We start from the raw sequence: 22,720 nt of genomic DNA on the forward strand, positions 1-22,720 counted from the left end.
TGCCGGCCTGGTTACCCTCAACTGCCCCCCCTGCCGGCCTGGTTGCCCCTCACGGCCTCCCTGCCAGCGTGGTTGCCCCACGCAGCCTGCTTATTCAGTTGTTTGGTCGTCCCTCACTAACCCCCCTGCTGGCCTGGTCATAGGCAGCCATCTTGTGAGGGTGTGAGGGTTAATTTGCATATTACCTCTTTATTATGTAGGATATATATATAATATATAAATGTGTGTGTGTGTGTGTGTGTGTGTATATATATATATATATATATATATATATATAGCCTTATAGTGAAAGAAAGGTCAGATAAAAACTAATTGTGCGATTAAATGCACAAAATGCTTTTATTACTCTACTCAAATTAAGTTGAATTGCAGTTTGAATTAGACAACTTCAGCTCATTTATACATACAGTAAGTATTCACTGGATTAATTGAATGCACAATGAACAATAAAAAATGATCCTTTTCCATATTTCTCATATTCTGGGGCAAAAACCCAAACTATTTCCTTAATTGAATACAGGTAGTAGTAATCAAAAAGGAAATTTCTTGGTATTTCACATTAACATTTTGGGATTTAGAACTTAACCATGAACTTACTTGGAAATGATGGCATAAAATAGCATTTGAAGCTGATAGTATATTTGTCCTGTAAGTCTCAATGATTTCTATATATTGGGACCAGCTGGCCAGAAAATTAAATTAGAATTTTGTACAGGCTCAGGTGTTCAAACAGAGTTATAGGACCCTGGCCCCCAACACATACCCCAAAAAAGGGGGGGGGGGAATGGCTTCTTTCTTACAGGTACACACAATACATTCTCAAAACTGTTCTCAAGTGGAGTGCTCATAAGGGTAGGTAGCCAACAGTGGCAGGGCTAGATAGGCTTCAGCTTCCAGGTATATTAGAGCGAGGCCCCTTTAATTCATGCAGTGAGCTTTCATGCATATAGTTGAGTGCACATTATGTGATTATAGAATCAGGAAATTCTTTAACATTTGTTTTTCATTGGGCAAGTTAATTCACCCAGCATATGCTGAGTAGTAACATTTTTCACAAAGCCCATGGCTTACTTTCATGTTACTAACTCCTCAAAAACACCAAGCATTGTATTGTAAAATCCCAGTGCTAATTATACAGCAAACATTTGCTTTTGTGGGTATTTTACAGGTTTACTTACAAAAACCAAGCATGTGTATATTTATTTTTAAAGCTCAAATATTTAAACTTGCAGAAGTTGTGCCTACGAGCAGTCAAAAATATAAAGCAGATTTTCATAAAACGTAGTAAAAAATGAACACTTTGTTGCAGGTGCATTACATTTTATCCGACGCTAAGCTTCCATAGTAGTGTAACCCTCACTTGCATACATTTACCATAGTGTCTCTAATTAGAGACTGGTGTTCATCCTTTTACTATCTCTATGTGTAAATGAATAGAACATTATTAGAATTATAAGACACTTTGGATAAATTGCTACACAGGGTCATTTTTGGGGCCAAACAACACTGAATATTTAAAAGGTAATGAAAGCAAATACCTAGGAATTACATTTTGTTGAAATGATAAGGGAAACAGCTTGCTAACACTTGGAATGTGAAAATAGAAAAACAAATGTAAAATTGTTTTTGCTTATTTTCCAAAGCAGGACTTCTGAATTTACATAGCCTCTTCTTTCTGACACAATCCACATGGCATCTGTGGATTTTGTTCATTTGAAAAAAACAGATCTGTCTGTATAGCCTTCTTTAAGTTCTATGCCTGAAGGTAATACACCTTTCCCCGCCATATGCTTTCCATTGCATTAGCATGAGGTGTACAGAGCAATGCAAGGATAGGTGACTCCAGTCCAAGATAAGAAAATAGAATGGATTTTCTTAGTTGTGAGTTTTCAGATGTGCTCATAATTCAGGTGCACAGTGGTAGCGACAGCAGACACCTCAGAATCCGGGGACACTAGAGGTTGATGCAGCGGCTGCTAAGTGATTTAAAAGACTGGCTAGGAACACCTTTCTGTACCGGCATAGACCGATATTTGAACCATGCAGCTCCTGTGGCTCATGCATTCATTGCCTTATGATCTGTAGTCCTTTTTGCTGTAGGGCTTGTTGCGTAATATGTTATCAATCTCATTTACCACGTGTGATGTCATCTTTGGGAGAACCTGAGAGCATGAGAAGTACAAAGGATGTAGTTAGTACTGGATATTTGTTCTCTCTGCTCACTACTGGGCAAAGTTGTCTAGGCGAGTACGTTTAAAAACCACCACTGGAAAATACTCCTCCCCAGACCCTAAGCTCCTTGAGGTCAGGGACCTTGTTTTGTTCACTGCATCTCCAGTGCCTCTAAGAGTGCTTGGCCCATAGTGCTCATAATTATTAGTCGGCTGGATAAATGAAGACATAAGATGTAAATGAAGGCTGGTAGAAATGTATAATTCCCACAGCAGTTCTGCCCAGTAGAAATATAATGCGAGCCACATAATGTGATTGTAGGTTTTCTCGTGGCCACATTAATAAAAGTGAAAAGATGTGAAATTAATACCTGACTTTACTCCATTATAGCCAAAACATTTCAGTATGTAGTCAGTATAGAAAATTCTTAAGATGATTTGCATATTTTTAAAGTACTATGTTTTTCTGATCTCTAGTACATGTTATACTTACTCTGCATTTGGACTAGTCACCTTGCATACGCCAAAGAACCACATGTGGCTAGAGGCTATGGTACTGGGCAGCACAGGTCTAGAGACTAGGAGAGATTCTTTACCACTGGTGGTCAGCACCCTGGTGAAGGATGGCCAGGGGTTAGCAGGCATCCTGGGTGGATGGCATAGCATGAAAAAGTGAAAAGTCTGAGAAATGGAGTGATACAAGCGTAAAGTGAGTGGTGGAGGTATGGGGATGGAGGAACAGGAGAAAGAGACATTGGGGTAAAGAGGGCAGAAGGCCTTGCATATCTTTTTTTTGGGGGGGGGCGTTTATTCAGTAGACATTGGGGAACCTCTCAGGACTTTTTAGCTGGAAGTGAACCTAAGAGACACCTAGTGGTAGTTTGAAGGATGAGTTGGAGGAGATTGAAAGGGGACATAGATGTTAGAAACTCACTGTCCTGGGCAGTGACACTTAAGAGCCTTAACTGGGACAGGGGCAGTGGAGGAGAAAAGGGGTGTGGATCTGGGGCATTTTGGAGGATGGTGGTGGTTTCCGGACTGCATGACTAGAAACATATGATGTGGATTACTGAGACAGGCGTTCACCGGAGGAGAAGTTTGGAGTAGGATGTATTGAGTTCAGGGTGCCAGTGGGAGACGCATGTGGAAATGATTTGTAGGCAGCGGAAGGGCAGCTGTGGAGCTTGCTTGCTGGTAGCAGGACTGGAGTTGAGGGTTTGTGAGTCATCTCCATGGATATGCTAATTAAAGCCCCGGGAAGGATGACATCATCCAGGGCCAGCATTCATTGTGAGAAGTGGGCCAAGGGCACACACTACACCACAAGACCAGGGACAAAGGCAGACTTTTTCACAGGAATAGCCTGACCCTGTGTGGAGACTGATGAAATATAATTGTGACAACCAGTTCTGAGGTTTCAGCCTCGCCCTTCCTCGGCTGCAAGCCTGTTGGCCAGGGTGACCTTGTCTTCACTCAAGAGCCTCCTCGGAACCCGTAGGGTCTGGCCGAAGAGCAGAGCTACTCAGCTTGGGAAACTGGTTCTCGTTAATGTTTTTCTCTCAGAGCTAAAGGAAGAGTTTGATTTCCCACCAGTTCTGGCATCTCAGAGGATCTAAACCAGTGGTTCTCAATCTTCCTAATGCCTCGACCCTTTAATACAGTTCCTCATGTTGTGGTGACCCCCAACCATAAAATTATTTTCGTTGCTACTTCATAACTGTAATTTTGCTACTGTTATGAATCGTAATGTAAATATCTGATATGCAGGATGTATTTTCATTGTTACAAATTGAACATAATTAAAGCATAGTGATTAATCACAAAAACAATATGTAATTATATATGTGTTTTTCCGATGGTCTTAGGCGACCCCTGTGAAAGGGTCGTTCGACCCCCAAAAGGGTCGCGACCCATAGGTTGAGAACCGCTGATAAGCTAATGTGTTCTTTAAAGTGAGATTGCAACAATGAGACCCAAATCTAGAAGCTGCGTTTGTTGGAAGTTTTGTGCTAAAAATATAGTGGGTTAGCCATGTGAGAAAAAAAATTCTTCGTTCATTACACCAAAATAAATTTCAGATATTTAAAACCCCGAAACCATAAAAGTACTTGAATAAAACATGAAAAAATATATATGTTGTGTTGCAAGCTCTAAATGTTCAAGAGGAACCATACATCCAGAGTTTTATGTGACACTGCCCAGTTTTTAAAAATGTTGACAGCTATTTTAAAGCATTTCCAGCTACAATTAAATGAACATCCCACAGCCTACCAATTTTGCAACCTTGGTGTTATACTGACTGGGACAATTGGTGGGTGAGGGGCGGTCTGGTTACTGTTGCTGGGCCGGGTGGGGGTATCAGGGAATTCCTCCCAGGGTTGGCTCACTGAGTGGGACCTGGGGGATCTGGGCAGGTGGGTGGTGGACACTGGCAGGCAGAGGACCAGTGTTGCTTCTGGGGGTCCCAGTGGCTCATGGCGGCTGGAGATTGAGGCTTCGGGGAAGACGAGCCCTGGGTGTGAGGGGGCGCTGCTGCGGGGCCTGGACTGCTCAGATTAGGCGACGGGCTCAAGGGCTCTAAGGCTGGTGCGGTGGAGCGGGGAGAGGCAACTCCCCCCTTTCTAAGTATAGTTGGGGGGATGGGGGCCTGTGCACATGATGGCGGCCACCTGCGATTTCTCCAGTCTGGTTTCTCCTGTCTCCCATCTGTTGAGGCTCTGATTTATATGTGCCTCTAGTTTATGCACAATTTACACTCATCTTATCCCTTGGAGCAGCTGCCTTGCTGGGCCTACTAGAAATTTCTTTGCCCGACAGCTGCTTGCACTGCAGCTTTCTGTCCGGCACCCAATCATTCCACTGCTGGGAACCCCCAGCCACCCAGCTTACTTCCCACCCCGTGGAGGGGCCCACTCACTGCTCACCTGGGGCAAATTCTCAGCTGCTGGGCTGGCGGGAGTAGTCAGGGGGGACGGTGGACCCGAGGGGGCAGCCCCCTGCTTGGATAGCCTCCCTGCCTCGTACCCTTTGAGCATGGGCGATCCATCTTGCTACCGGCCAGAGCTTTGCTGGGGAGGAGGTGCTTTGGGAAGATGGCTGCCTGTTTTCCTCTGAAATGCACCCTCAGCTACCTGGAGTTCTCCCACAGCCCAGGCGTGACGTCTCTACCATCCCAGGCATGCTGCTCCCCTAGGTGGCAGTGTTCACAGTGTAGTAGCATTACAGGAATCCTCGGGGCCTCTCTCTTCTTGCCAGGCTGTCAGCAAGTCCTGTCTCTGTTTCCAAATCCTACAGCATCCATGCACTTTACCTCCATGGCCACCATCCTAGCTACCCCATCACCTGTCACCTGGACAACTGCCCTTTCTTCCTGTTACTTCCTACACAGCAGCAGTGCAGTCTTTAAACATTCAAATAACAGCATGTCCCTCCTCCTCTTAAAACCCTCCAAAGGATCCATTCCATGTAGAACAAAACTCCAGTGTCCTGTGATCTGACCTCTGCCTGACTCGCCACTTCAGTGCACCCGCTGTCCTTTTTGCTCACTGCATGTTGGCCACATGGCAGTTCCTGGGAAAAGCCACGTTCCTTCCCCTCGGGGCCTTTACACTGCTCCTCCCTGTGTCTGGAGGCTCCTCCCGGTGTCTGGAATGTTCCTCCCTGTCTGGAATGCTCCTTCCGGGGTTTTCACATGCTGCGTCTTCATCTTCCAGGCTTCAGAACGCAGGAACCCAGAGGCCTTGGCAAGGACAGTAATTAAAGTAGGTCCACCCACTTCTCAAGTAGTCTCTCTTCCAACACCATCCTCACTCACTGGCCCTCCTCACAGTGAGCAATTATACTTTGTTATGTGCCTCTCCCACAGAAGGTAAGCTCCCTAAGAGCTGGACAGTATCAGTGCCTGCCTGGCCATGCAGGCTCCCAGAGGTGTGCTGAATGAATAAGGGATAGATTGCCTCGTTCACGCTCAGCCAGCCCCTGGGCCCCGGAGGACAGGGTCCTGTTCTTCGCTCAGGACTCTGCCCGGCGTGGTGCTCGATACATATTAGTGGAATTGAAATCACTGGACAGAATTCCAGTTCTCTGTGTACAGACTGTTCTCTATTTCCTCATTGCTGTGGAGCCTTTATCTTTGCCCCGAGCACAGGAGTAAAGAAGAGACGGTGGGACGGCTTTCACAAGGGGGGAACCTTCCCCATGCAACAATGGAGAACCCCCAGAATCCGGGAGGAGTTGTGGGGCTCAGAGGGTTCTGGGAAGCAGAGGCGGGATGATGACAAGGCTGCACAGCCCCAGGAAAGGTGCCGGTGGGGAAGGAAGCCCACACCTTTATCCCCAGCATATTCTGGGCTTTTCAAAGGGATTTTTTTTAAAAAAACATTTTAAGTTTAATCAGGTTGGTCCCACCTCCACCTGTTTCTTTTGGGAGAGCTAACAGGGAGATACGTGCTTGCTTCAGGGACTGGGGGATGGGGAAGAAACTGATAGTTCTGTTCCCCAGTGAGCAAGAGGAAAAGACACCTGTTTGGCAGGTGGTGGCCATGGCAAGTCATGGGCAGGCTCCTTCCTGAGGCCTCAGCAAGGCTGAGAGGGGAGGACACCCGGGATGAGATGTGGCCTTTGGGGGAGGAGGATGGTCCCACCAGCCACTAAGCCCCACCCTTCTCCTCAGAGAGAACACCCAGGAACACCTCTCCCACCCCCTCCTACTGCCCCAGCAGGCTCCCCAGAGTACACCCTCAGGCTCCATCCAATGCCTCGGGTCTCAGGCAATCCACCTGGGAGGGAGGGGGGATGGGAACCCCTGAATTTGCTGCCAGGGAGGTGTGATCCTGGAAGTCCAGACTAGAATTCTGATCGTGTTTCTTTTGAAAGGTGGTGAACATTCGCTCAACAGGTGTTTCTTAAGTGTTGCTAGGAACCGGAAATCCATGAGAAGCAAGAAAGACGCAGACAGATCCCTGACCTCAGGAGTTACAGTCCAGTAGGGAGGACTAGCAATTACACTACATCATCACAAGGGCTGAGATGGGAGCGGGAACACAGGACGCTGTGAGGGCTTGGCACACTAGGTTGGCAGTAAATGTGCAGGAAGAACAAATGAGGACATGTCCTGGGGCTATTACATTTCAAGCAGGTTATTAGGCTGCTTTTATGGCCAGGCCTGGGAACCCAGGTGTGACATGGCTTGGATCTTGGAATGCCTTGTCTCACAGAAACCAACCGTCCTGAGAAATGAGGTCTGAGAACATTGTTAACAGAAGAGGATACTCCTGGATTCATGTCTATAACAGTTCTCTTACCTCTTGTACCTTTGTCCCCCCACACCCCCAATCTAAGAATAAGTAGCCTGTTAGGGACTTCCATGTAACTGGGAAGCTGTGACGTGAAGGACAGAGGTGGGGAGAGATGGGACACTGCCTGGGGACATCTTCACCGACACCATGAGATCCCCGGAGTTTGTCGGAAAGGGCTGTGGCACTTGCCTGAATGGCACCGAGGTTCTCAATGAGCTGTTCGGGAGTGGATGATCCCAGGAGCACGGAACTCACACCCTCGTTCCTCAGGCACCAGGCTGGGAAGAGAGAACAGGGTCAGGACATCGAAGCCCTTCTGATGACCTTGCACACACCCCCTGCAGCCACCATGGCTGCACCAAAACTGACTCACTTGTGGGGAGGATGGACAGCAGCACCCCGGCCATGGAGAGGATTTGGTACATGAGCTTTGCCCTAACAACTGGGGTGCCCAATCCAGCAACTCACCCAGGTACACACTCTTGTTCCTGAAAACACCTGGCCCTGCTCACTGGCCAACGTCTGGATTCCTGTTTCCACGTTGGCCCACAACCTCCTGCCTGTCCACCCGTTCAGGCTCTCTATTCCCTCTGTGACTGGAGTCCTTGTAGACTTTGAGTGTCTGGTTCCACCTACTGTCAACCCTCCCTGCAACCTTTCTTCCTAACACGGTGTTCATCCTATGTTCATTTTCTCACCAACCCCCAAATCCCTCGCTCCTCTCCTTCCTCTGCGCCTCTGGCTACCTTGACCCTTAAACCTTCTCAACCCCTGTCTGTTGCTCTCAGCAGATGACCTGGCCTCTGGCTTAATGGAAAAAATTAACCCCATCAGGTGGGATATTCCTTAATTCCCCACTCTGCCCTGGACACAGTACACGTCCGATTCCTCCAGTTCAGAGGATGCCATGTTCTGTTCTTACTAACTTTGAAGCCAAACTCTGCCCTGGATCCGGCTCTTTTTGCCCTTTCTTGAACTTGATTCATTCTCATTCTTCCATTCTTTTCTTTTCCTTTTTTCTCTCTCTGTCTCTTTCTCTCTCTCTTCTCCTGAATTGCTTATTTCATACTATCATCTTTTTTCTCAGCAAAATGTGCTCAAATTTCTCCCATTCTAAAATAAACTTCCTCCAACCCCTCATACCTGCCTAGCTACTGCCCCATTCTTCTCTCCTTAAATTTCTGAAAGACAATATTTAAAATATATATTTTATTTATCAATTTCAGAGAGGAAGGGAGAGGGAGAGAGAGCGAAACATCAATGATGAGAGAGAATCATTGATCGGCTGCCTGCTGCACGCCCCACACTGGGGATTGAGCCCACAACCCAGGCATGTGCCCTGACCAGGAATTGAACTATGACCTCCTGGTTCATAGATCAACACTCAAACACTGAGCCATGCCAGCTGTGCTGAAAGGGCATTTTAAAATCCCTGATCCCCCTTCCTTGTCTCTGGTCTCCTTCTTGCCATGTCAGAAGCCAAGGTCCCCAGGAGTCTCCGTGTGGTTAAAGTAGACTTCTGAGTTTGTAGCTTCCTGGAACTAGATGATTGTATAGGCCAGTGGCCGGCAAACTGTGGCTCGTGAGCCACATGCGGCTCTTTGGCCCCTTGAGTGTGGCTCTTCCACAAAATACCACGTGCGGCGTGCACGTACAGTGCGATTGAAACTTCGTGGCCCACGCGCAGAAGTTGGTATTTTGTGGAAGAGCCACACTCAAGGGGCCAAAGAGCCACACGTGGCTCGCGAGCCGCAGTTTGCCGACCACTGGTATAGGCCCACAGATGCAGTGTCTGCTGGATGTCCCTGCTAGGTGTCTCATAGGCACTGCAAACTGCTTGCTACTTGCCAAGCCCGTCTCTCCTGTGTTCCTAATTTCATTGGGTGGCATCATCAGCAACTTAGCTCCCAATCTAGGAACCTGGGACTTATACTTAGGGACTATCCTTTTCTGATCTCACATTCCCCTTTAATTGCCAAGTCTAGTTGCTATTTAAATATTTCTCTAATCCAATGGTTCTCAAAGTTCAGCATGTAGCAGAACCACTTAGGGCTTTTGAAACATCAATTATTGGGTATTTCTAACTCAGAAGGTCTGGGTGGCGTGAGAATCTGCATTTTTCTTTTTCTTTCTTTTTTCGAGAATCTGCATTTCTGACAAGCTCCCACGCAATGCTGATGCTATTGATCCAGAGACCATGTTATCTTCAGTCTGCAGGCCGACGCTCTATCCACTGAGCCAAACCGGTTAGGGCTATCTTTATTTTAAACTTTATTGGGGTGATTTCTACACTCCAAAAATTTTACCTATTTTGTGCAAAATTAAACAATTTTTAGTAAATGTATCAAGTGTGCAACCATCACCATTTTAGGTCCAATTTTAGAACATTTCCATGACCCCAATAAGCTCCTGCATGCCCATTTACGAAATTAATCCCATTCCTACGGCCAACCCTAGGAAACCACTAATCCACTTTGCACCCTACAGAGTTATTGTTTCTGGACATTTCATCTAAACAGAATTACACAACATGGGCTTGTGTCTGATTCTCTCGCTGAGCAGGTTTGGGAGGGTCATCCGTGTCACAGCATGCACTCAGTGTATCCTTTCTTTTTCTCACCGAACAGCTTCGCATTGTGTGGCTGCAGGGACCACAGCGGAGAATCGCTGCTCTGGTCCAGCTGTCTGCTGTCCTCAGGCCCTCACCGTCTTCTGCAAGGGCCTTCTGCTCCTCTTGCTTGGATTGCCCCCCGTCTCCCACCTCCCCCAACCCCCATTCCCATCCCTTCCCCCACTCATCTGGCAGAGTTTCTCCAGATACAGATCTGACCATGTCACGTGCCTGGCTAAGCATTCTTCTACATGTGCCTGACGTGATCCTTGTCCTACACGATGAGTTCTCATTTCTCACCTGGCAAACCTTGCTCTCTAGTCCAGCTCTCCAGCTCATGTCCCCTCATTCCCTGCCTTGAACTTTGTGCTTCAGGAGCACAGAGCTGTTTGTAAATCCTCTCCATCCCCTGTTTCCAACTGCTCCTTGGCCTGGAATGTCCCTTTGACTCCTCCCTTCCTTTGCCTCACGAATGTCTACTCATCACTTGAGATTCCCCACGGGAACTACCTTCTCTCAGAGTCCTTCCCTGAGTCCAAGGTTGCGTTGGGAGCCTCTACGTTACTTAAACCCCTGGGCCCTTCCCAGTTATTTTACAACACTGTATTACAGAGAGCTGTTTGTTTTCTGACTTGCCCATCAGGCTGTGAAATGTGTTTTATTTACAGTTGGATGCTCAGCATTCAGCCCAGGACCTTCACATAGTAGGTGCTTCGTAAATTTGTTGAATAAACAGACATGAATGATTGAGGGATGGAAGAAGGTCCAAGCACCTCTTCTGCCCCTTTTGCTCAAGGCCTGCTGCCAACTAATACTCTTAAGCTGTTGCCATGCTCAGGCCTTTTAAGGCAATCGCTAAATCTTACCACATGGACAAAATAATGATCTATAAAGACAACAAGCCAAGTGATTCAGGGCTTTTTTTTTTTTTTTTTTTGGCAGTATTATTTCCTGCTTTGCACTTATAACTCTTTTTGGAAGGTCTGAGGGCAAAGCAGGGCCCAGGGAAAAATCATTGCACATAAACTACTTGGTGTCAGCAAAAGCCAACTCTCCACTCTGAGAACTGCCTAGCCGCAGAGGTAACACATGCAGATGATGCTAATGATTAGCATCTAAGCAAATGTCCCCAACCAGGCAGCCCTCCTGCCTCTTTACGGGCAAGGTGTGAGTGCAGCTCTTGTGCAGGCAAATGACATGGCAGTGCCCACGGTTGGGTTCAAGTAGTTTGTTTCCTGCTCGAGGATTTCCCCTCCCTACACCCTTCTAGCAGATGAAAGGTAATATGCGTGGAAATAATTCCTCTCTTGGTTTGAGAGTTCTGTGGTTAAAAACAAAACTACTGCTTATAAAGAATGGAAAAAAAAAAAAAGGACAGGCAAGATAGATAACGGGGGGCACAGAGACGCTCTAGAGGATTTTTGGTGTGCATCTAACATCCAGTGGAAGTCTAAGTCTTATAAAGATCTCTTTAAAAAGACAATGTTCCATCTCTTTCAGAGCTAAATTTAATACTCATTTCCACGTTATTACTACCTAAAAACCATATTTATGACTGTTTCAAGAATGGGTGTTTCTCTTTGTGCCTGTTCCTCTGCCCATATGCCACGGCTGAGGGTAGACAGAGTTTCAGGTCCAGGGTGTCTAATTCTTTGCAAAAAAAATTATCATCATCATTACTACTTCTACAAAGAGCACTTGCTTTTTGCTTTGCATATGTAATTATCCTTTACTCAAGTAGTTTGCAAGATATGTAAATTATACCCATTTTACAGATGAGAAAATTGATAGGTCAAATAACTTGCTGATGATCAATTAGCTAATACTTTTTACTATGTCCACTAAAGCTGCCGGGGTGCTAACTAATCCCATGAAATATATTCTTTGTTTTGTTGTTGTCATTTGAAAAGATTAAAGCAACAGTCTTACATACACTTAGGTAAATGGTATTCCTTTCCCCGTCCCCCCTGCCAGACCACCTTCCATTTTCATCTTTCTATGACTGTTAACTGCAACTGCCATTTTCCTGCCTTCCAACCTCAAAGGGTCAACCTTCTAACAAACATTCTATCACATTATTTTATTTGCCTAGAATTTATCTCGAGCTTTTTATCTCATTAGGTCATTGTATCTGATTTGTCCCAATTCCTGCTATTTCTTATTCCTTTGGAGTTTTTTCTAGATTATACACCTATTTTATTCTTTTCCCACAGTGTTAGATAGGACATGGGTCTCAAAGGTCTGGGCCATTCTTACTAAACATTATTCTTGCAGACCAGTTGTAAACGGGATGAGTTTGACAGGACCCCAACCCAGTAAGTGTAGCCAACTGCAATTAACATGATTGACCAAATGGTGTGTACCTCGTATAAGCAATGGCTAAGCCTCCCTTCCGGGAGACAGAGCTTTGGATATGAATCCCGTCTCCTTTACTGGCTGCAAGTAAATACAACTATCTTGTGACAACCATGTCTCATTCTCGAAGAGGGCACCACAAGTGGTGAACTCTTTGAATTTGGTAATAACAGCTACCACATGAATTCTTTTATCTTCAGTTTCTTCATTTGTAAAGTGGCGATAATAGCAAATACTCCATTAACGCCTGCGAGATAGGGCTTGTAATAGCATGTACTTCATAGGATTGTTTCGACCATTCAGGGGACAAGATAGTGGCAGCAAGTGCTTATCACAGAGCCTGGCAAATATCCCCAGCGAGAGAACTGGAAGTCTAAATGCTTTTCTGTCCAACACCCAGCCACATGGGCCTGTGGAACACATGAGATGTGGTTAGCCTGAGTTGAGATGTCCTGTCGGTGTAAAATACATTTTGTATTTTTGAAGACTTAGTATGAAAAATGTGTAAAAGATCTCAATAACTTTTATATTTATTACATGTCGACATGGTCATATGTTGTCTATATTGGGTTAAAGAAAATATTTTAGTATAATTAATTTGCTTGTTTCCATTTTCCTTTTTGAACACGGCCACTAGAACACTGGAAATTTAAGTGTGTGGTTCACATTGAAATTCTATTGGACGTGGCTGGTGGGTGTGGTTTTCAGTTGTTACCAGTGACCATGACCTTTCACCCTCCTCACAGTTTAGAAGAGCGGTTTTCCTGGACCCTCGGAAGGTTCAGGGCGAAGCTGCTGCCCTAGGCTGGGCCTTCCCTGTGGCAGTGGCCGTGGGCTCTGTGGCAGCCCTTTCCCAGCCTCTCACCCGTCTCGCCTAAGCTTTGACAGGGATTGCAAAGGGAGCCAGAAGAAATGGGTGTCCCTGCACAGCTCAGAGGGCTCTCACCCCCGACACTGAGGATGTATACGTTTTCACTCACCTGTTCTCATTTGAATTGGATTATAAGGGAGAGGAAAAGGAAGGAAGAACAGTTTTTTAGCACGTCGAAAATTCTGGGGTACTCTGAAAGCCTCATTTTAGATAGTGCTAACCAGGAATTTATGCTCCTGGCATCAGTCTGCCCTACAATAGATATTTTATCACGATAGGGATGTGGATCAAGCAGAGAAAACGGTATTTTCTGGGCTCTGGCAGGGCCCCCTCCCAGTAATTGTCTTACCGACAGCGAGCTGAGGGAGAGTGCAGCCCAGCCGCTCAGCAATCGGAGAGAGGTCTTTTAACTTGTTCTGCTGTTTTCTCCCTTCTTCACTCACAATTCTTTCCTTCAACCACTGGTAGCACTAGGAATAAAAAGAACATTTAAAAGGTAATGTCCGGCCAGGGTTTGATGTCAAAGATGGCCAATTCAATGAAATATAAGAACCTCATCGTGAATTCCTGCATTTCCTTCACTCTGAACTTTATGTTTTGTGGTGACAGGATGCTTATGAGTTCTTGCAAAGAAATGTTCTTCATGGTCTCACTCCTTACTTATTGGTTTAAAACAGATTACTTTAAAAAATATGTTTTCATGGATTTTAGAGAGAGAGGAAGGGAGTGGATAGAGAGATAGAAGCATCAATGAGAGAGAAACATCCATTGGCTGCCTCCTGTGCACCCTTTACTGGGAATTGAGCAGAAACCTGGGCATGTGTCCAAGAGGGAATCAACTGGGGACCTCTTGGTTCATGGGTCAACGATCAACCACTGAGCCATACCGGCTGGCCAAAACAGATTACTTTTGACTAAGTCACCACTGAAATCCATCAACATGCACAAAAGTTGTTAAAATCCTGACCTAATCAATGACATTCAATTTGCTAAGTGGGAGAAATGATGTTTCTTATTGAGGTAGCCCCGTTTTAGAATGCAGCAAAAGAAAAAAAAAAAGCATTTACATTTCACCAATGTCTATTATGCTTCCTTTTTGTCAAGAAAGCTGGGCGCCAAGCCTTCTGCTCAAAGAAAGCCATTAGCTTACATTCTTGTTATAACTATCTTTCTTCCTCTTGCTTTCTATTTATTCCCAGTTTTGTGTTCATATAATGGGGCTCTATTGTTCGTTTGCTCGCTCCTTCCCAGAAGTAGACATGGTATAACTGACAGGAACCAAGCACATTTAGAAAATTGTCAAGTGGATAAATACTTCCCAGATGTGTAGTACCTTTTCTGTAATGAAACTTAAATAGGTAAGGAAACTCATAATGGGAAACTGTCCTGTAAAACCTATGAGATGTGACTGACTCTGAGCCTAATTTCCTATATAAGGAGAAAAATCCTTCAGAACGTCTCAATGGCCTACTTCCCAGGGGGTTCTGCTTACTGTGACATAGGGAACAATAGACTCTCCCGTACAAAGCTGCTGCATTGCAACACCCAAAGGGAAAGAATATTTGTAAGAGTCTGTTAGTCTGTTTTAGTGAAAATAATAAAAACCATCGCACTGTGTGGCCATGTGGACTTCCTCCATCGCGTGTTATCTGTGACACAGTTGCCACCGCAGACCTTTGCCTTCCCAAAGGCAGCAGCAGAAGCTCTGCAATTGTCACCGACACTCCACCCACGTGATTTCCATGGGCAGCTGGCGTTTGTTTTTAAGTACTTTGTTTCATCGTTCTGAGACAGTATTCCCAAAGAAAAGAGTAACCACATTATGTGTCTAGAATGAAACTTATGATGAGTTTGGGGAGTGATTTGGCAGATGTGAAAGGGAGAAAGGGCAAGCCATCTCCTGTTCTGTTCGCCTCCTACATCTCTAAGGCGTATGGTCTGGCTCCTTGCTGGAGACTTTGCTCAGGGAGATGGCCAAGAGTGTTCGCAGCCTCAGCTCTGGGAAACCTCAGCTTCTTCCAGGAGGAACGGTGGCCTGGCGACCACAGATGGTGCTAGCGGTGGTGACCGGGACAGTTACGACAACGAACAGGCGCCTGGCGCCCAGTAGCCTTCCCTGAGCAGCGGGCTGGGTGCATCAGAGAGCACAGCTCACTTTTGCTGTCCTCACTGGAAAAACATCACCATTCCTCACTTTCACAACATCTCTCAGGGGACCAGTCGATATCTCCAAATAGTATTCAAATTTAGAAAGGTTGAAGACCAATGGCCAAATGTTGTTTTTGAACAATTGAGGTTTCAATATATCCCACACACATAAAGAATGGTTGGTTTATTCATCAATCTATGGAAATCCATTTTTCAGATCACATGTGCAATGCATCCTGACTCCTAGGTTTGGGTTACAAGTTATATACTGCATGAGTATATGGGCATACCCACCATGGTGAGAAGCAGACTTCTAAAAGGAACAAATATCAAATATTCATTTATCGAGTCACTCTCTCTCCACCCTCAACTATACCCTCATTGTTGTCTTAATCATTGGAAAACAAGCAGGTTAAGTTGTTTTTTTTTTGTTGTTGTTGTTTTTAAAGTAGATGCATAGGCACTTAAACTCGGTGTGGGCAGGGCTAGGACGCCACAGGGCCAGGCCCAGGGTCAGTGGGCGCCCCCTGCTGCCCCCGCGCCGCCGTTGCAGTTCGGGGGCCGGGCAAGCGGGAGCAGCCGGCTGGAGAAGAGCCTGGGGCTGCTCACCGCCAAGTTCCTGTGGCGGCTGCAGGAGGCGGCTGCAGATACTGTGGCTGTGAGGCAGAAAAGAAGGATTTATGACATCACCAACGTCTTGGAAGAGATCGGCCTGATTGAGAAAAAGTCCAAAAACAGAGAGGTGTGGGCGCTGGCTGCAACACTAAGGAAGTCCTGGAGAGACGGCGAGACCTCAGCGCCGAGGTCGAGGACCTGGGCCTGAGGAAAGGGACCTGGATCAGCAGAAGTCGTGGCTGCCGCAGAGCATCAGAAATGTGATGGAGGACGCCCTCCGCGGCAGGTTTTCCTACGACCCACGAGGACATCTGCAGTTGCTTCCCCGGTGACACACCGTTGGCCATCCAGGCACCTGCCGGCACGCGGCTGGAGGGCCTCTTCCAGGGATGGGTCAGGATGGACAGAAGAAGGACCAGATCGACCTGGAGAGTCACTCGGGCCCCGTCCACGTGCTGCTTATAAATCAGGAGTCCAGTTCGTCTCAGCCTGTGGTCTTTCCTGTTCCCCCATCAGAGGACCTCACGCACCCACCCCGTCTCAGCCGGTGACTCCTCCCCGGACTCCGCACAAGCCCAGCCCCGCCCCGCCGAGCCCCCCAGGGCAGCCTGCCTCGGAGAGGAAGCCCGCCTGACCTCCAGCACCTCCAGGCCACAAACTCTGGCTTCAGGATCTATTACTGGAGACACCATTGATGAGCTGATGTCTTCTGATGTGTTTCCTCCCCTGCGGCTCTCCCCCACCCCCGCGGAGACTACAACTTTAATTGAGATGACACAGGAGTGTGTGACCTGTTTGATGCCCAGATACTTAAATTATTAGACTCCTTGGAAACCTGGGACAGTTATCTACCTCTGAAACCGTGTAGCCTTGCTAATAACATGAGCATTTACAACGAACTGTTTAGGTCTTCTTCCCTAATACTTGCTCTCTGACTTCACAGAACGTCCACCGTGAAAACAAAGGGCTCCCAAGCCCCTGGAGTGACTGCATTCTGGGACTTCAACTTCCCTTCCAATTCTAACTCCTGTTTTTACTCGTAGGAGAGGAAAGTTAAAAGTAGGTTAAAGGTCATCAAAACCCAAAATGGCCAAGGGCTCATCACTTATTGGTGTTCTGCTTTTACTGCCACGAAGCTGTCGTATTTCTGTGCTCCGATCCTGACAGACAGTCACTGCCACGTATGAAGTGAAGGTATCCGAGGCAATGGTCACTTCCCGTGAAGAGTTTGTGAAGTGCCTTCGTTCTAGCACTTTAAGTTCACCACGGCTGCTGACTCCTGACATTCCACTCTCCTGGATTATAGGAAAGGGCTGTTTATGTAGTTTGTTTTTAAAATGTGCCAATGCCTGTACATGAACAAGATTCTTAAAAATAAAGTTGTATAAAGAAAAAAAAGCAGATGCATAGGATTTATATTGCTTTTCTCATACCAAAGGAAACGAAAGTGTTTTGGAAATAAAGAGCTTTACCTGCTTTATAAGTGGGAAAATCTTAGCATAGGGAGGAGATGACACTTAATTAAATTATTAGTTAATTATGGAAATAAACCAGTGTTTTGGGTAAGAAGATTGGTGGTGGGTGTGGTTGTGCACAATAATAAACTAGCTTGTTGACTGTGGGTAATAATCTACGAATCCAAAGATGAAGTTTCCTCTTCCAATTCTATCGTGTCGTTTTCCCCATTGCTGCAGTGATTTGATTACCTGTTGATATTTTGTTCTAATTAAGAGAAAGGCGGGGATGGCTTCCTGTTCATCCCAATGTCTCCAGTCCTGACACTGGTTGGCACAGAGGAGGGGCTCAGCCAATATGGCAGAGAGAGAGGAATCTGAGACCCAGGGCCCTACAGGTGCAACTAGATCTCTCTAGCTCTTCAGATTGAGCATCCAACCTTCACACAGTAGGACTTCGCTGGCCATTCTGCCTGAGTCCACAGTGCTTGTAGATTCCGCTTCTTTCATACTTTGCCCCTTCACATGTCTGTCTCTTGAACAAGTCCCCAAGTTACTCGGAGGGTTGCAGCTGTCCCATTCATCCCTGCATCCTCAGCACTCGGCACAGAGGTGGGCCAGGAACAGACACTCAGGAGATAGTTGTCAAAGGAGCCACTGAAAGAGCTTTTCTCCACAGATAAGTCACAGTATTCTCTAAAGTTTTCCTAAAGCCCATTACTTGGCTGCCTCCCAATGCTATCACTGTTATCTGTGTGTCTCCACTTTATAGGTAACTAGAGGCCCGATGCATGAAATTCGTGCAAGGGAGTTGGCCCTCGCAGCCCTGGCTTTGTCCGGAAGGTCGTTCGGCTGTCCGGTCTAATTAGCATATTATGCTTTTATTATTATAGGTGGTACTGGAGTGGGAACAATCTCTGAGACTGGCCCCATGGAGCCCCCAATTCCCTGTTAATAATCCCGGGTTGGAATGCAGGCAGCAACCATAGAGCCATGGACAGAACCAGTCACATTTCATCTCTGGACCTTGTCTACAGTAATTTACCATCCAAGATCATCGACTATTTCTATTTAAGCATTAAAGTCTTTGTCTTTAGAACAGCCAAGTCTTTACTAGGGAGGTTGAAATCTCTAGGTAAAATGCTGGAGCTAAAAAATTTCTTTCTGAAATTAGACTATAATGTGCAATACCCTTTGTTTCTTAATGTGAACACTTATAGTACTTGGACTGTCTCCTCCCTCCCCCGCCCCCAGTACCCCACCCCCTCCACCGCCCCAGTCACCTAGCTTTGCATGTTTTCTATTTCCCTTTGACAGAGGGGGACATGTTTTCATGATTTTTCTATAAGGCATTTTGGTAACAACAGGGAAGAGCTGCCTGTAAGTTTTGTTGCACTTTTCACTTCTATTTAAACTTTCTATTTAAGAGCTACACACCTGGTCTCTTGCTCTGACTTTGTTGACCTTCTATTGCATTCACTCAACCAGCATTTATTGAGTACCTACTGTGTGCCAGGCTCTGTGATGAGTTACACAAGTAAATTTCAGTGTCTTTCCCAGAAGTATTTACAAATTATTGGTAAGTTGAGATGGGCTTTGTTGTTGGGGTGTCCCCCTCAATGATTTCCTCAGGGCTATGTTTGTACTGCCTTGAAAATACCCAACAAGGGAGGAGGATGTGAGCTCATCACAGCACCTTCTCTTTTTTGCCACTGTCATTGGTCTAACAGGTTGGCACATGGCCCAAGCTTCACAAGCCCTTTCTTGACTGAAGCTGATAAAAGAAAAGATATCTTTTCTCTCGGGTTACATGGCTTTAAGGATGTAAACCTGCAATCACTAGCTTTCCTGCCCCTGGCCACACGGAGAAGACCCATTTGCAGTAGAAGAAAATGACACTCCTATGCAGAGAGAAACAGAGAAGACAGAGTCCTGACACTGTGCAAGTCTAGGGATGGAGTCACCCCTGAGGCCGTCTCCCCTCATCCTTCCCACGGAGTGTCTATGTGTTGCCCTTCTTTGATTAAATTAGCTTGAATGTTGTCCTCTTGCTTGCAACCAGAGAATTCTAAGACTCTGTAAGAAGTGTTTAGGGGATAATAAACAAGGAGGAAGATGCATATAACTCAGTTTTATAAAGTGAGGACAGGCTTCGCAGAGGTGAAGACAGACAACCAAGCTTTGTCCTTCGAGATGAGGAGAGCTTCCACAGCAGGATAAAAGGAAGGGCATTTCTGGGAGGCAAGAGTCCAGGACATTTGGGTGGAAAATGAACTAATGGGGCTTGGGGAGGGGCAAGAACAGAAAAATGAGCCCAACTTAGATCCCGAGAGGGTTTCCTTCAATGCTTTTCTGTCGGGTTTGGGTTTTGTCCCATAAGCAATGACTGGAAAATCTTTAAAGGATTTTAAGCAGGGTTACCATATGGTCAGATTAATTTTTTAGAAAGATAACTGGTCACAGTGGTGGGTAGTTGAGAAGAGGTGGAAAATCAGAGAATCCAGACAGGTTACTACAGCAAACCAGGTATGAAACAGTCTGAACAAGGGCAGTGCAGGGATGGACCAAAGAAGGTCAAGGTGTGGACTGGAGGAGTGGCTGCCCCTTTGGACAAGAGTGAGGGAGGAGAGGAGGCAGCTTGAGAAAAAGCCTTGGTTTCTGACTAAGGTGACCAGATGGCTGGGTGGAGGCCCTGTTAGTCAAGAAGGAAGGGCAGGTTCTGGGAGTGAGGATAGATTCCACTAGGATTACTGCAGCCTCCAGAAACCCCTTGGGTAGCATTCCTTTCTAAAAGATGGGTATTTTTCATACCGGGTTAATTTATCCCTCAAACACAGTTCAATGTTTACAACAGATACAGAATATTAGCATTTTTATTTTATTGGCATAGCTTACAACAGCCAGTGTGAAACACTGTTATTCTATTTGGGGGTGGTGGTGGTGGTGGGGTGTATGTGAAAGTTGCCAACTCATTTATCAATTTGCCTAGCTCTCTAACTATAATTTTTTTTTTTTACTATTAGTGTTCTTATTCACTCCTAAGATTGTCCTGAAGCTTTCTTTTTCCTTTTCCTTTTCTTTCTTTAGTCACTCTTCTCAAGTGGCTTTCCTAAGTGCGCATGTATCAGTCCGGAAAACACCCAGACTGATGTTTAAGGAGGCGTCAACAGTCCTCAGAACTAAAAACGTCTGCTTTATGATTGGCTGCCTTTCACCTGTTGAGAACCCTTAATGTTTCTTGTTAAGGATGTTTCAAAGTAGATGTTGAGTTGTTTTTATAAAAGGTCAAAAATAGTAATCTTTTCTGAGTTGCTTTTGGGTTTAGCCACCTTCAAATACATTGTATCTCCCCCGCCCCTCCTTTTTTCTTTTCTTTTTTTGTTAGTGTATTTGTGAAAGTTTTTTCAGCTCTCTGTAAGCTTTCCCCAAACAATGATGGAGACTAACCAATCATACAATTCAAATACAGGGTAGCTCCTTCTTCCTTCTTTAAAAACTGGCTTTGGGGGAGATAAAGCGAGGGGTCAGGAGACCTGGATTCTCATAAAAACTTGCTCTATTAGGAGTTTTTGCTCTTGGATTGGTAGCTAACCTCTTTGTGCTCAGTTTCTACATCTGGAAAAGGTCTCATAAGGATAGTCTGAGAACAAATACCTGACATTCATGTGGGAGTATTTTGAGCTTTGCAGAAAGCCTCTGAAAGAATGCAAGGCAACATGCTTAGCTATAACTGACTAAAAGTCATCTGTATCCATTTATCTTTGTGAGGATAAAAGAAGACGAATAAAAAACTCCTAGCCCAGTGTTTGGCACATAGTAGATGCTCAATAAAACTGCAATTTTCAATGCTTCCCTTCCTTTTTCACTCGCTTCTTGCCTTTTCACTAAAATGCTTTTAGTTCTTCTTTGCTGACTTATTCACACTTGGCTCAGAACAATCTTTAATTTACAGAAGCATGACCATATTTTATATTCTAGGATATTTATATTTGTGATAATGCAAAACTAGAAATAGGACAATGTCCCCATGCTTATATAGTATTATTTTAGAAAACAAACAAGCTAATAGGTCAACTGTTACTGGCAGAAAGGAAAGAGACAGACCTTGAGAAGGCGCTGATTAGGGCAGCACAGGGTGGTCCCAGCCACACTGATTAAAGGGGTGGTGGTTTGGGTCTAACTGAAGCTGACCTCCCACTAACTTTGTGCTAACGAAGCAAGAGGCTTTGGCTTGTCTAAATTTTGAAATGCCTATATTCTCTTTCCCCTGATACTATAGAGTAATTTGTGATTCTAATGTTATTACACATTCTGGTTTTTTTTTTTTCTTTCTTTTTTTTTTTTTTAAAAAAATAAACAGGCATGTTGTTATTATTAATAAGGAGAGATGTTTGGAGTCTCCAATAAATCATTGAGATGTTCTGAATGGAGATAATTTTATGTCAATGATCTTGAATATCTTTACGCTTCAGAAAATAATTTAAGCTAAAAGAGTTAGCAACCAGAGTTGACCTCTGAACATCAGCCTTGAGCCCCACTGACAAAGGCTTGGCAATGCTTCTGCTTTCGGAATCCTCCCTCCTGACCCTCCACCCCACATGGTAAAAAAATGCCAACCAACCTCCATCCATACCCAGTTACAACCGGTAACTGGCTGAAATTTTGTTCTGTCAAGAAAATTAAAATTAGATCTTATACAGAAAAGGGATTTTCTTTCATCAGTTTCAAAAGAGGAATGAAATGCCTTTTTAACAAGAATAGATAACGGGAGGGATTTGAGCTCCAGGAGGAGTCCAACCAGGTCATTGGGCATTTCCCCTAACCCCCAGAAGAGGAGAATTTTCTGTGCTGGCCGATTTTGAAGGGCTGACTGATGCTTGGCCAAGGGCAGAGACCTCTGGCAGGCTCTGGGCTCCGGGCTCCGGGGAGCCTGCCGGAGGACACCTCCCCGCCAAGGCCACACTCTGCAGGACCCGGAAGACACAGGCCGCTGCAGATGGGTGCGCATCCACATTTTCCCTCCCTCTCTACACCCCTCTTCCCCATCCCCAGCTCTTCCAGCGGTGGCGGGAAATACCTTCAGAGAAGCCCTGGAGCTTTCAGGTACCCCGTTCCCGTATTTCCCCGAGATGATCCCACAGGCCAGTGGAGACCAGGTCATTGCTCCAACTCCTGCAGAAGAAAAACAACTTGAAAAG

At 45.6% G+C, this 22,720-nt stretch overlaps 1 protein-coding gene and 1 pseudogene across 1 annotated transcript in view; one reads left to right on the plus strand and one right to left on the minus strand.

Annotated features, from left to right (window-relative positions):
* Positions 1–290: 290 nt before the first annotated feature.
* The window catches only part of KCNAB1 (potassium voltage-gated channel subfamily A member regulatory beta subunit 1), a 203,854-nt gene continuing 181,424 nt past the window's right edge, over positions 291–22,720 (minus strand). Inside the window, exons 11-14 of the mRNA XM_036349319.1 lie at positions 22,600–22,694; positions 13,655–13,775; positions 7,658–7,746; positions 291–2,162 (exon numbers count right to left, since the gene is read on the minus strand). Of these exons, the coding sequence (XP_036205212.1) occupies positions 2,073–2,162; positions 7,658–7,746; positions 13,655–13,775; positions 22,600–22,694 (395 nt within the window). The 3' untranslated portion in view covers positions 291–2,072. The remainder of the gene's footprint in view (positions 2,163–7,657; positions 7,747–13,654; positions 13,776–22,599; positions 22,695–22,720) is intronic.
* On the plus strand, positions 9,163–18,132 carry LOC118676046 (annotated as a pseudogene).

The sequence above is a fragment of the Myotis myotis genome, unplaced genomic scaffold, assembly GCF_014108235.1.
Source record: "Myotis myotis isolate mMyoMyo1 unplaced genomic scaffold, mMyoMyo1.p scaffold_m19_p_2, whole genome shotgun sequence".
Lineage (NCBI taxonomy): Eukaryota > Metazoa > Chordata > Mammalia > Chiroptera > Vespertilionidae > Myotis > Myotis myotis.